At 35.7% G+C, this 15,388-nt stretch overlaps 1 protein-coding gene across 1 annotated transcript in view; it reads left to right on the forward strand.

Moving 5' to 3' along the window:
* NEK10 (NIMA related kinase 10) overlaps positions 1-15,388 on the forward strand; it is a gene marked incomplete at both ends in the record, with an annotated part of 91,049 nt that overhangs the window by 49,906 nt on the left and 25,755 nt on the right. The window contains 3 exons of the mRNA XM_080339512.1: positions 373-586; positions 9,340-9,523; positions 9,613-9,699. Of these exons, the coding sequence (XP_080195638.1) occupies positions 373-586; positions 9,340-9,523; positions 9,613-9,699 (485 nt within the window). The remainder of the gene's footprint in view (positions 1-372; positions 587-9,339; positions 9,524-9,612; positions 9,700-15,388) is intronic.

The following is a 15,388-nucleotide window of genomic DNA, read 5'->3' on the forward strand; positions in this document are numbered from 1 at the left end:
CCCGTTGCTGCTTCCTACATGCAGGAGTGGGCTGTTCCTGCACCTGGAGGTCTCCCTGAAGATTAGCAAGCTTTCCTATGCTTTCCATTTACCTTCCAGGGCAGTCTTCCGTGAGATTCTACCAGGAAGACCCTTAAACAGGCTGAATTCTGCTCTCCTGAAGTCCTGCATTGTAACCATACAGTCTTTCTCACTTGTCTCAGGATTTTGAACTCCACACTTTGATGATTGCTGTAGCTGAGGCTGCCCTCAGTCTTCATATCCCTCTCTGGCCAGCACGGCTTGATAAATACCAATGGAGGAATGCCGTGGTAGTAAACAGGTTTTTAGAAAGAAGTAGTTGGCTTTCATTAGAGAATGTTCTTTCTGTAGATGTTTGACTCCTGATGCAGAGGCACGTCCAGACATAGTGGAGGTCAGCTCACTGCTGTCTGATGTGATGATGAAATACCTGGATGCTTTATCCACCTCTCATCTCATGTTGGAGAAGAAACTGGATTGGGAGAGGAGACGAACCCAGAGGTACTTCATGGAGGCTAATCGAAATGCAGTAACCCAGCATCATCAGCTTTCCATTTTATCACAAGTAAGTAGATGTATTAGGCTTTATTTTTTCTTATCATTGTTTGCCAGATCTGAGAAAATAAGGTACAACAAAGCAGAAAATAAAACAACGCATCCTTTTAGAACAATTTTCCGTGCAGGCTCTCTAATCTTTTTTTATAACGAGGTATTCATTCATTTTTTGTGGACATGCTTATGCAGGAAAAATAACTATCTTAAAAACGTGTATCACTCCATGTTGGAAAATGGCATTGTTATGGAGGTACTTGCAGTTTTGATAGAATCTGATAATGTTTAATTATTACTGCACACTTGTGAATGGTTTGTGAATAGAAGAATAAAGGCTTGCTAGGGTGGAACAAATGGGTAATCTTGTGTGTGATTCACAAACAATGAAACCTAGAAAATGGAACTTACACAAATATAATCTTTAATTACAGATTGCTAAATAAAGAACAGTGATGTTGATAAGGTATTTGCTCATGCTTTCTTACTGTGTGATACAGTTCTGCAGAACTGCTTCTTAAAATTATGCCATTTGCTTCAGGCTGTGTTTTAAGAACCCTTCATGAAGGACATCATTATGTTACGTAATGAACCAAACTTGTATATGATCTCAAAGAATTTACATTAAAAATACAGGAACAATGCTTTTATGTAGTAAAAGCTCACTGTGAAAATTATTGTTATGGTCATTGTGAAGCAAAGTTATAATTTATACAGCTACTCTTCTCTGTTCACCTATTATCTCTCTTAGTTTCTTTTTATTAGGCCTTAATAGTTTTCACTGAAGAACCTCTGTGTAGGAAAAAGATTTTCAGGAACACGTGGTCCTGAACTCATAGATTTATTTTTTTAATATGTTTGTCTTCACCTTACTGGCCAAACCTAAGACTTGTAGAAATTGTTAACCATTTATTTTGAGTAGTTTTATGACCTACTGGTCCAAGATCATTACTTGTATTACATGATTTCTTTTCTTCAAGAAAAAGAATGCCAAAAACTTCCAGAAAAAATGTAACAAACCCCTGTCATTTGAAACATAAGAGGTACTGAGGTGAAAGAAAAACACTGAGTAGGATTTATAACTTAACACAGTATGAGCAATTATTTTCCATGTTTTCTGAGTTTTCTTACCCTACACATTTGAAAGCTTGTTGTATGTTTTTATTTTTTTCATGTCTTGATGTAGTTGTTTTCTTGCATAACTGTGGTGAACTTTGCAAAGAAAAAAAAAAAGTACTATGGATGGAAAACTGCTTGATTTGGGATTTCAATGCAATTATCCTGTCTTTGAGAGAAGAGTGCCCTATCCAGACATTTGTAAGATATAAGAGAAGTAATAGCTTTACATTGAAGTCAGACTACTTCTGTTTTGTATAAATCCTTGAAAAATATGCCTATCTACAAACCAAGATTTTGGGGCGATAATGGCTAGTCTTCTCAAGGAAGGAATACAGTCATTCCAGATCCACTCCAATGGATATTTTATTATGTATATTTAAAGACACGGGTACAGAACTCTACAGAAGCTGAGGGGCATATGGCTCAGTAATGAGAAGTGGTAGACTTAATTGTGTGTCCTTGCTGTGAAAAATAACTCAGGCTAGGATCGTTTGAATTTCACAGAAGTGTTACAAGGAAACATGTTGTTTCCATGTTCTCAGTATTGTAGGAAAATTTTATGAGGTTGGAGGGTTTCTAATAAAGAGAATAATTATTCCTGAAAAGTTTGACTTCATTCTTTAGTTTGACAATATTCTGACTAAAAGTACTAGGAAGAATTTCAAGCAGCTGTTCCCAAAATAAAAATTCTGTGAGGTATGGACAACCTAATTAATCTTAGTCAAGGCCTCAGCAATCCTACAGCCAGGTAATTTGTCATTTTCCCATGGTGTTACAGAATTCAGTGTTTCTGCCATGTAGTTCAATGTTTTGTTGAAGCCAGCTACCTTATACTTTTTTGTCTCTTTACTAAAATATACTTGTGGCCTCCTTTTTCATCCCAGTTGTGTCGTACTGTGAATGTTTCTGAAATTCAGAGTGTACGCTCTGTCCTGGTTGATGGAACTATACAGCACAGAACTTTTGGAGCCAGAGTGGAATCTGTTTTATAAGTAGTTTAAGACGAATATGGAAGCTGATAAGTAGGCGATTGAAAGGCAGGTCAGTAGATGATATTGGAGAAGGGTAGCTACCTTGCCTGGCAAGTATAGCATAAAATCCAGACTTGAAAATAATCCTAATGAAAAGAATCATTATTAGGACCCAAAATGAATTATTACCTTTTCTTGTTTTCCATAGAAATTGCTGTTTATGTAAGAACAGAAGCAGATTTAGGGAAGAAAAGTGTCAAATAGAGTGTGTTAGTTTTGAAAGGTTAAGATTGCTGACTTAACAAAGGGTACAGAGGACCCAAACAAGTAATAATTATAGTAGTAATTATCTCTCACATAGTACCTTTCCTTTCAGCACGGTCAACATTATAATTTCATGCTCTGGGTAGGAAATGGTGGAGAGGAAAAAGGTAGTTTGTATAAGGTCATTAAACAGGCCAGTGGCAAAGTTGAGTTTTCTGTTTTCCAGGCCAAATCTGAGTCTCAAAACAGTGGGTGATTTAACTAATAATGGAAGTATCTTTTTAATATTTTCCTTTAAAGAGATGAGAGGATAGCCAAGGTGAGTTGTCTTCTGTCTAGATACGATTTTTAGCTGCAGATCAACACTGGCCCTTCCAGACCTACATCTGCAGTTATCAAGATATTGCACTTCTGGTGGACAAGGATGGTACTGATCAGAGACATACTTTGATTATTCTGCTTGCAGCCAGCGTGGTTACAGCCTGGGCTAAGAAATTTACTTGTCTCTCTCCCTAGCAGAAGCAGTTCAACCATTTATTGGCTGGAAATAGTGAAAAAAAGCTGTATAAGAGTTTTTTCAGGCAGGACTACATGTAAACTAAAGAGCCTGGTGAGACCTGAAGTGGCTGATGCAGTTTCCTGTCTTCTCTCTGTAGCATAAACCTTTACAATCCACCTGTAGATATTAATAATTAAGAGTAGATTGTATTATGTCTTTTCCAGATTGGTTTAGAAACATGAATGGTGTACCTCAAGTCTTGAGAAACGTTGGAATTTCTTTGTATGTCCCTTGTACAACAAAGATCCTAATGTAAATAACTGTGAAGCATTTTGTAGGAAGGCTTGTAAATAAAAAGCATGCTACTGCTCCCAGTCTTCTTTATCGACAGGAATGGATTTTATTTATCCCAATCTTCTTCTTCATCCACAGGCATGTGTGACCAAAGGGTAAGGGTTAAACATCATGGTTTAAGAATCCATTCTTTTGTAAGCACCCTGCAGGCTACTGGCAACTCTTGTAATTAAAAGCAGCCATCAATTTCCTCAGGGTTTTAGAAGAAGAAAGGCCAGGTTCACAGCTGCTATCTGAAAGGGAAAAACCCACAAAATGTTTAAACTGTGTTTTCACCAAGTCATTTTCCCCCATACTCAAGTTCTGTGCTGTTGGCAATTGGTGTACTAATAATCATGTTAGTTTCTAAGCATTGCCACATGCATTACAAAGTAGTACTTAGTTAGTAATTTGATTTTAATTCATCTATTTTTTTTTTGTTAACTCAGAAAAAGACAAAGATTGGATTAATGTTAATTTTATTTACCTTTTTCTTTGTGTATAGATATATATTTTGCCCAATTTGCCCAATGCGTGGAAGATTTTTTTTTTCCCTAAAACAACTGTGTGTGAATGCAGCAACTATTTTTCTATTATTTGAAGCAAAGAGTATATTTGATTTAAAAACACTTAGAATACAATGGCTTATTATGTTAGACTAGAATATTCAATTCTGTTTGTATTCAAAATTGGTTATTAATTTTATGAAAAAACAGAAGGGTGATAGTGCCTGTCTGTGCACTGCTACATACAATTCCCACTGCTTTGGAAATGAGTGAGGGCTCAGGAATGTCATGAAACCTTAGCCTTCCACAAATTGCTTTCTTTTTCCACCTTTCACTCCAATGATTTTGTTTTGACACCATTCTGTTTTGGCATTTATATAGCAGGTACTGGAATTCAAGTTTAAATGTTAGAAATTACAGCTGGTGTGATAAGAAGAAAATAACCTTTTTAGATTTATACTATTTATGTTCAGAGAATAAAATAACTATGCAAAACCAGGTATTTGACCAGTCAGTCATAAAAATGTCAAGTGATAAAAAGTTTCTCCCAAGGCAAACTATGCTAAATTAGAGAACAGTTTGAAATCAGCAAAAACTGTCTTTACAGTCAGCAACCATATGCCTGAATAAGGTTTTTTTTCCCATCTGAAGATAGTGTCTGGAAACAATGCGGATGCCTGAAGCACTGTCAGAAGATAAGTGGAAATCCTGGGCATACCCACAGAACATATACACTGTATCTGCAGTTAACATGATGCTTTCCAACAATGTTGGTCTCGCTTTGTATTCTTGAAAGAGTATATGTGTTATGTATGTCTTGTTTCTAGTAGACGTTAGATGGACATACGCATGTGCGCATATGGGATGTATATGACGCTTGAATTTTTCAGACCCACTCTTACATGTCATATAATTGTTCTGAGAGCACAAAGTCCAGAATGTACCCAGAACACTGCATTTACTGAGCACATTCAAACCTGTTACATAGTGTATGAACACTTAGTTCTCTCTGCAGGATGCCAGCTAGATGCAATAGTTGCGTTGAACGCTTAATTACTGTTAGATGAAATTAAAGTCTAGCCTAAATTTTATTGCTGCAGCCTAAGCTGTTTACTTTTTGTCCTCTCCACAGTGGGAATATGTAAGAGTTATTTCCTTTGGGATATATCTCCCCTCTGTAATATTTTTCTTTGGGCTAAATAATCAAATTTTGTCAGTATTACTTTGTAAGTCATGTTTTGTAGACCTCTGATTATTCACATGTCTCTACTTTGCTGTTTCTCCACATCTTTAAAGTGCAGCGTTCAAAACTGGACTCAGTTATTCCAACCGAGAATTTTATTGGTACCAAGTAGAAAGATTACACTGTTCTTGGAGATGATTTACTTTAAACATCCCAGTATGATGTTTACCTTTTCATAACAGCATGGTATTGTTCTTCATCAACCCAAATCCCCATGTCTTCTCCTGCAGAGGTGCTGTCTGACCAGTCCTCCCCCAGTATGTGAATTTGTACAGTTGTTTCTCCCTGCTCATAGAACTTTACATTTTCTCTATTATAACTTCATCAGGTTTTTTTTAGTTTATCCAGTTTGTCAAAACTTTCTTCAAAAACTATCACCATTTGTATTGATGCAACTCTGTGTATGATATATATGCAGTAACATGATATATGATGTGAATGTATCACGGTCTATGCACATTTAGTAGGCAGGCTATCTACCCCATTATACAGATTATCATAGTGATAACTTTGAATGGTTTTGGAAAAAAGTTAGAAGGGAGCCTGAATAATCATGCTTACTACCAATTTTCAGTTTAACAAACACTCAAAGTAGTTACCAAGTTCATTACAGTTTTTACAGTCAATTGTACAGCCAACTGATCATGATTTTGTCTAGGTCGCACTTCCCTAGCTTTCTTCTAAGATGTCATGAGAAACATTGTCAAAAGCCTTACCAGAACCATTATGAATAACATCTACTTCTTGTTATCAGTGCACAAGAGCTGTTACCTGACTATAGAAACAAATACTTTGATTTTGTATGGGTTTTGTTCCTGACAATTTAATGTTAGCCATTGCTCATTTTATTGCTACCTTCTACTTCTAGTCTTGTACAAATATTTTAATAATGGAAGTAGTTCTATATTTTTTTCTTTAAACAGAAATTCAGTTGACTAGTATAATGAAGTAATTACTTGTCTCTAAGAAAGAAGATAAAGTAAACACTGTGAATGCCACTAGAGAGCTCTATATTTCTTGAAGACAGAAAAGTTAATTCTTTTGGACAGCAATATGGCAAAAGAGAGCTAAACAAAAGATCAATGTCTTTATTTTAGTTAAACATTTTATTTAAACCTATGTGTGTGTGTGGTTCTTTTGTTGTTGTTGTTTTATTTGGATTTTGACAGTGTTAATTTCAATTTTTAAGAGATTACATTTCTGTTGGAAGTTGAAAAAAACAATTGAGATTTCACTTCTCCAAAAGTAAAGTATATCTGATTTTACAGTGGGAATGGTGACCAGTGAAGGGGGAGACAGTGCGGGTGTACAGGATATGGGTGAAGAGTATCAGCTTGCAGACAGAGATTTTTTTCATGGCTGAGATACAAATTTCCAGTGTTTTCAGGGCTGCTTTTGCTCAATCATAAAGATGAATTCTAGAGAAGAAAAAATGGCCTATAATTTAAGCATTTTTTGCACAGGGACTCTTTTCCTTGTATATTTCCTTTAGAATTATGTTTGTTTATACTAGAAAGCAGAGTTCGTTTCAACAAAGATGGCAAACAATCAGAGCCATGGGGAAACTGAGGTACTTGTTTATTATGAAAATGTGAAAATAAACTGAATCAACTGATGAAGCCTCCAGGAAGATTTGTAAACATTTAGGAATGTACTGGACTCTAGAAGAAAGTGTAGGTATGGATACAGTTCAAATGAACATGTGTCAATCTAAGTCATGTTTCAATGTTTGTGGTATTTCGAAAATCCCACTCTTGAATAGATTTCTTCAAAGGATCAATGTCTGTTTTTCTACCTATCAGGAAGAAGTCTCTCTGAGGATATAAAAGTGGTTGTTTCAAAGTGTTGAAGAATACTTTCTCCGTGCTCTTCTCTCAAAATCGTATTCTTTATATCCTTATATACTTATGTAGGTCTTTATGGTCCCACTGAGCAGAAGTGATGTTGAATTCGCATCCCAGCCTCCTCCAGTTAGTGTATTTCTGTCCTAAATCACTCAGGCATCCTACTCAAAAGAGAAACAACAGTATATAATCCCACTTTGGAAAATTATTAGCTATTGTCTAGGTAGGGCAAAGTATTTCATAGTAAATCTATATATTACTCTTAGATTAGTAATAAAATATTGTATATTTCTATGTTCAGATATTATGTAAATGGACCAGATTTTATCTATAGACAGGTTATAGATTTATAGTTTATGTAAGTGCTTTAAGGCTTTAGGATGCCTTTTACTCATCTCTGAACAGTTTCTGTAGCAGGTATGATGATTGTTTATCATGAGGTCTACAGAAATCAGACATTTCAAACAGGTTTCTTTTCTTGATGTGACAGTTACATCTGAAACCATTTGGCAACAGCAGTCTTTTTGACTTCTTTTTTTTTTTCCCCCTTAACTCCACTTGATTTACAAGCTATGGTTAACAATTAGTGAGGTTCAGTATTGGCAATATCAAAAAGAGTTTTAAGTTTAGAATGTCCATGCAGTTTGACTCTTCTCTCCCTTTACTTTGTTTTCTTTGATGCAGAATAGGTGAATTGGTTCTCTTCAGTAATTGTATACTGGGTGTTCAGGGCACAATAAGTGCGCTCGTATGCCATGACTAGACTCTTCAAATAAGCTTGAGAGTCATCCTTGGTGGTTGCCATTCTGTGCTACACTGCAGTCACTGCTATTGTGGCAACTTGGATGTAAGCTCAGTCCAGTACTTAAGTATGAAATGATCTTTTCGCACCCAAATTTAAAGAGAAAAGCTTGACAAGCCATCTCTTACAAGTTATGTTGTAGTTTTGGCAACAGAACGAAAGATGGGGAAATAATTGAATCAGACCATTATGTGCGTAGAGATACAGTCAGTGCTCAGGGGTGCAGTTAGTTTTCTGAAGGAGGAAGGGTTTTCAGAATGCACCCATTCTGCTATATTGCAATAAGGTCAAGATACTTAATGAGAGAGACTTTGGAAGAATATTGCCTTAGATGCAGGCCAAATTGTCTTTGACAGACTTCGTAAGAATATAAGTGTTTAGGAATGTATTATCTCCTTAAATTAGTTTAATAGTAAAGATACTAATTTGTTTAATTTGATGTGTTTATATAATTTATCTCCTGTTCTCTTTCATCACACAGAAATAATATGAGAAGACTTGGAAGAATATATAAAGAGCTCATAAAAAGTGTGTTTTCAAAATATGTTGCACTAAAATAGAAGCAATAACAAGGATCAGGGATGTCTATTCTTTCCAGAAAAGCTATAAACAATAACAGCAGAAGCAGAATTTTATACTAATTGAAGAACCCCTTGCTACATTTGGTCAGTTCAGTCTTGGGGAGTTTCTCTGGCATCATGTCATATCAAGTTCACTTCATATTTTACTACCATCTTGACTCTTGTGCAGGTTTTGTATTGTCCACAACTGATCTGCTGTCTGTTATCTAAGCTGGAAGAGAGTAAATCTCCCATTGCTTATATCTGGGAACCTACTATCTTTGTCCAGTCTTTTATTTTTTGTGTTGTTCAATATTTCTTTCTGGTCTGGGATGTTTCATTTTTTTCGCTTTTCAGTGCTTGTTATGAAAAGTCCTTCATCAAGATCAAAGATGCTTTTTATGTAAAGGCTAGAAATAATTTGTTCAGATTAAGAGTTTGAAAGTTTTTCTCTAAATTTAGAACCACTCACTGAACCAGGTAGCATGGAGTCCTGGACTAAAAGCCAAGTGGGAACAAAAAGTGCATTTTTATCTGTGTGTGTATATAGAAGTGACATATGCAGGTTTTCTAATAAGAGCTGGATAAGGACAGTATGTAATATTTCCTTTTTGTTTTTCTTTGTCAGAAAAATTACGAGAAGTTGAGTCTTCACAGCAGCAGCAGTGGAGCAACCAGTTGCAAAAGGGAATTTTCAGAAAATAGTGACCTCTCAGCTGATAATTGTCAATCTGCATGTGGAAAAGATGAGGAAAGAATGTATGAAGAACTCCTGGTAAAGGATCATAGCACTTTAGAGAACTCTGAGAAAGGTAGTCATTAGCAAAAGAAGTATTAGGTGTACTGTTACGCTGATCAGAAGTGAGTTAGAGGCTTTTTTGCATTCATTTTTTATGTGCAGATATGTTCTCTGAATTAGATGATGAGCTGGACATGTTGGACAACTCAAGCATCTCCAGTTCAAGTAATTTGAAAGAGTCTGCTATTGGTAAGATTCTTTAAGAGTGAAGTGTTCAGTACTTTCTGTTATTAATATTACATTATTAATAACAGCATAGTAGTTGTTTACTCCAAAATATTAGGAAGTTCCACAATTTGTTGCAAGTTCACTGTCTGTTCTGCGTCCTAAGAAAAAGAAAAATAAAATAAGTGCTTCTTTGTCAGCAATTACCAGCTTATCGCATTTTACATCACATTGTCTGTGTGTAGCTTGTCCCTGTATTTTGAAGTAGTGCCTATGAAAACTAGAAATTATTGGGCAACTTGACAAAGAAGTTGTTTTTAATTTGAAGCATAAGGTAACTAGTGTTGATAAGAAACAGAAGACAGTGTGAAACTTCTATCTCAGTAACAGTAATGCTATGCAAATGAATCACTGTAATGCCCTCTTAGAGGGTATAAAAAAGAAAGTTGAAAGAGGTAAGCCTTAGCTGTCCAGATGAATTGACTACATGGAACTGAAGGAATGCCTAATGGCTGGATTCAAATTAAGAAGGGATTATGTGACAAAACACAGCATTAGTTCTGCCTGTAGTTATTTCTGGTAATCAGATAGGAAAGCACCAGGTATCTTGGGTGTTATCTTAAAATAACAGGGTTTTTTATTATATTCTAAATATGAAAATTAAAAAAAAAAAAAGTGAAACATTTATAACCACTGTGAGCCACCTGCTAAATTCTGAGCTACCATGATTGGCCTGTTAAATGGAATGGGATTCTGACTGGAGGAAAATTCAAAGAACATTTTATACTAGAAGAAAAAAAAAATGATATTAGAGCTGAGCAAAATCTGAGATTTCCATTTATCCCATGAAGTTCCATCAGAAAATCTGTGGATGATTTAAACTGTCCTTTTAGAAGGTGAAGGGAATGTAGTTGTCTGAAGATTAACAGATTCTATTTTTTCAGAGTCTCAGGCTTCAAAAACATAAAATAGCATTACTTTATCTGTTTGTAGTGCTATTTGCTAGCTGGGTTTTCTTTAGATTGGCCCAGGTACTGAAGAAATATGACGGCTTTTAATTGAAACATCTAGCCATTAGTGCTTTGATTTGATGATTTGAAAATGATACTTAAAATCCATTAACACAATTTGCTAATTTTACCCGGATAGCCTGCCATTCTAAAGGCTGGGGGACCTCTGGCTAGTCAGCCCTGAGTTTATTATCAAGGTTTGTTACTTTCTTGTGCTGAGAGAGGCACGAGAGAATCTCACAGGGTACAGGGAAGCCTAGTCTGACTGTGGGGTGGGACTGCATAGAAGGAACATCTTGAGGAAGAGCAGCCTGCAGAGGCAATATTCTATTTTGGTGTTTATACTGAAGTGTAACACATTGTCCATCTCTTAGAAATTGAATTTTTATACAATGCTTAATTCAGCACTGTATACAGACATTTGAAATCCTTGTGTAGTAACTTGCCACATCCAAAGCGTTATTGGTAATGATTTCTTTGTTGTTAATTTTTCTTTAAGATCTTAACATTAACAAAACATCAACCTTTTATAATATTTAAATATTTCAGGATTGCCTTTTCAAAAAAATAATTCTGAAGTCATACCTTCTTAGATGACCTGTAGTTTCTACCTTATGTCGACATTAGCATTGTAGATCAGTTGTAATACTGGCAAATTTTTCTTCTTTTCAGAAAAAAAAATCGCTTTAAAGAAAGTATTATAAATTCAGAATGCTTCGGTATTGCTTGGGTTATGCTCCATTCATTGCTAACAAATGGCTAACAGTGTATGAATTATCAGCCGTGGTTTTGTCAAGCATGTCAGCTTCACAGGGGAAAATGTGACCAGCTTTCATCTAGCTTACTTGGAAACTGCTAACATGAAAATGTGTGCTTCAGCTATGAGTGTATTGATCAGGGTCTTGAAAGGGTTTGTCTAATTGTGCTGCCATCACATCACTTTCAGAGAAAACATTATCTACAAACGTAGAAAAACATTGCTCTATTTTAAAAACGAGGTGATACTTTGTAAAGATGTGTGACATACTGACTTGTTCAGTGGCACTGAAGCTGATATGCGTGTGAGTGACAGTGTAATAGTAGCTAGCTTTTTTATAGTCCACTAATTGTGATAATATTTTTACATACCTTGTGCTTTTCAACTATGCTTTAAGAAAAGGATTATTGTTCTTAGTCTAGACAATGTAGTTCTACAAGAACAGCTGCTTTAACAACTCCTAAGATTGCCAAATGCAGGATATGTAGATTCTGGAATAGTTGTTCATGCTACTTGAAATGGTTAATCCTACAGAAGCAAGATTCAGCACATTTCAGAAGCGTAGAGGCAGTAGTGGGAGATGCGACTTTTTTCCCTGAAGTTTTATAGTTTGCAGTGATAAAGATTGACAGAGGATAGGGACATATTGAGTCAAAAAGCAATGAAGAGTGATGGGATGATTATAGCTTATTAGTTGCATTATTTTTCTTATTCTAAAAATAAGAAGGTTCTCTATTTTATCTTAGCTTAGTCATATTTAAGGGGTTTTTACCTGGTTTTGGTTTACACTGTAACTGTACCTGCATTTCTGCCTGTAAACCAAATAGCAGGAAAATATGTAGTGTTTCTTAGTGCATTGTAGTCCAGTAGAGCTAGTATGTCAGATATTTTTGGAAAACATTATTGTCTTGAATCACGTTCATTTACACCACAATCAGGACAATATGCTAAATACGTTGAAAGACTAGTTCTGTATGACATATGCTGTTAGAAAACCCTAGTCTCTAGAATTTTAGGTACTTACTCTCTGACCTTCCTCACAAGAAATGGGTCAGCATACAGTAAGTCCGTTTTGTAATTGTTCAGCTACTGGCTTTTCATGAGGCTAAGAAGTCTCAATGCACAGTCCTGTTGCTGTGCTGTATCTTGCTTAGGAGTTTTTCTATTACCTCATAACTTAATATATGTTTCCCACCTTTGGAGGAATCTCTGAACTTATCTGTCTTTTGATCAATAAGCAAAGACATTGAGATTAAGGACTGATTTTCTTGCCAAAATTTCTGCAATGCAATAGTGTTCAGAGTTACCATGTAGTGAAGAGACCACAGATCTGCCAGAAGAATATTCTAGTGATGTAGCTCTAGAAGGGTCTCCTATATCTTTGAGCTTTTAGAAAAACAACTTGTTTACACACTGCCAGGGCTCGAGTCTTGTGCAGTTAATGCTCAAAGCAGTCAAAAGTATCCAGCTGAGTAACTGGGGATATGTAGAACTAGGATACTCTCAAAGTAGGAGCTCTGCATGTTTTATGTAGCAAATGATTGGTCTCTGAGTTTAGGTCATCACTTAGCTCCAAATTTAACTATTTCTGAGGATAACAACAAACACAGTAGGACATAAATATCCATTCAGTAATGTTGTATGCAGCTAGTAGTAACATTCAAAATTTGGGCTTAATTGCAGGCAGCTACCTTGTATCTTGCAAGTTCTGTGATAACAGAACTTTTAAAAATTATTATTCAGATCAGTTTTATTCTTTAGTGGATGTGATGATTTGAGAAGATATTTCTTCTTTACATAAGGCATTTAGATAGTTTGGTCTTAAGGGTATGATCTTCACACATCTGCTATATATGGTATTTTAGCTTGTAAGGGGAAAGCTTAGGAATTATTATTAATACATCAAGAAACCCATAATTTGCACAATGGGCTCTCTGTGAAGAATTTTTGAGGTCTTAGAGCGGTTTTAGGCTTGTTTTTCCTAGTTTAATTTTGTTTAAGACTCAGATTTCTCTTGAGACCTCAGTGTAATGGGACTTTGTTGAAGACATCAGCTAGAACAAAACTGCCAATACCTAGTTGTCCTGTATGATGCTTGCATTAAGCTTAAAGTATCTTTATGTCAGCTTTTGTTGCTGTACATGTTGTCACTGCTCACGAGCAAAACACGTAATTCTGTTTACTCTGCAAAACAGCTTAATGTGTTTGACACTGTCCATTCCAGTATACAGTGATTTAAAAGGCAGCTTATGGAGAATATTTTGTGTAAATAAAGGTAATTTGACCTTTCTCCTGAAAAGATCATTAAGCCATCATTCAAAAAATCACTTCACACTGATGACAATCAAACGATTTAGCTTTTGCTTGTCTTTCACATTCCAACAAAGGTGGGCACAAAACCAGAGAGAGATTATTTATATTTCATTTTCCATGAGATTATCTTTAACTGAGAAATCCTCTCTTGCAAAGCATTTGAATAGAACATATATTGCCTTGATCTTCCATCTATGTCAATGGAGTAAAAGGAAATACAATCCAGATAACACCCTGGGCTGAACTATGCGCTATGTGCTCCATGACTTCTGCTAGTTAACTTTCCTACACCTCTATGTTGGTTATTACTCCCTGTCTGACTTTGTAGGATTAACAGAACTCTTACACAACAGACTAAGGCCTATAACTAAAGCCATTAGTGTTCATGGGTGTGTGTATACACACATAAATGTGTTTATTACAATGATTTTTAGATGTCTGAGTCTCCTTGTGCTTAGTTATTGAAGAAATTATTTCAATGTAGTTTTATAGACTCCTCTCTCAGTTGTATCTGATCAGTGGGTTTCTAACATAACAATAAGCAATAAAAATGACACTGAAGGGTGTTGGCTATTGTTGACATGGCATGTGAAAGATGGCATCATGATGTCTGTGGTGTTGTGTTTTTTCTCTCTTTTTTTTTAGTATTAATAAGTATTTTCCTACTTTAGCATATGAATCAGAAAATATTACATCTCTGCAATGTACAGTGAGTGGTGAGACAGACTCTTTGGTGTGAAATATCATACACTTGCAAATACACTCATATGTTGGCAGATTAGCAAGTCAAATGTGGTTAGTCATCAAACTAATCAAGAAAATGTGCATATGAGCCCTTTACTGATAGAGAGACTATTTATTTGAAACAGCCAAAGGGTATTGTATTTCAAATCCAATTTTGTGTATGAATACTTGGAAAGGGGACCTGTTTTTAAAATTCTAGGAAACAGCTGAGTTCAAACTTAGCTTTCTAGCCAAGTGGCTTCTGTTACAGATTTTCTCGCTTATGTTTCCGTAATGTATTTATAGTCTTTGTATATAACAGTGTGTCTGAGGTTGTAACTCAAAATCCTTACCCCAAGCAACATGACTCAGGTTCAGTCAGAGCTTCTACTTTCATATTTGTATTATTGTGTTTGCATCCTAAGCAGGTAAATTATCTGCTCCTTGAATAGGCACAATCACAGTTTTCATTTCCAAAGGCCACCTTTACTTTCTAGACAGTGAATACTGTATTTTCCTATCTATTTTCCTGTCTCATTGTTAAAGTTCATTGAAGTATCTTTGCTTCTGTAAGGGCCTAGTTTATTTGCTATTACATAAATCAACTACTCTTATCAAACCTTCTTTTAGGTCAGCTACTAGAGTTTTAATGTCTGTTTTGCTAAGCAAAGCATTAGCAAGGAATAAAATACTTTTCCCTTCCCCTTCCCCTAACCCCTTCCCCTTATAACCCCTTATAACCCCTTATAACCCCTTATAACCCCTTATAACCCCTTATAACCCCTTATAACCCCTTCCCCTTCCCCTTCCCTTCTTTTTAGGGAGACAGATTTGACCTAAAGATGTATCATTTCTTTTGGTTTTAAAGTGAATTCTGTGTGACAGATGCCAGCCTCCTTCGGGCTTCTTT

This window comes from Nesoenas mayeri (genome assembly GCF_963082525.1).
Source record: "Nesoenas mayeri genome assembly, chromosome: 2".
Classification (NCBI taxonomy): domain Eukaryota; kingdom Metazoa; phylum Chordata; class Aves; order Columbiformes; family Columbidae; genus Nesoenas; species Nesoenas mayeri.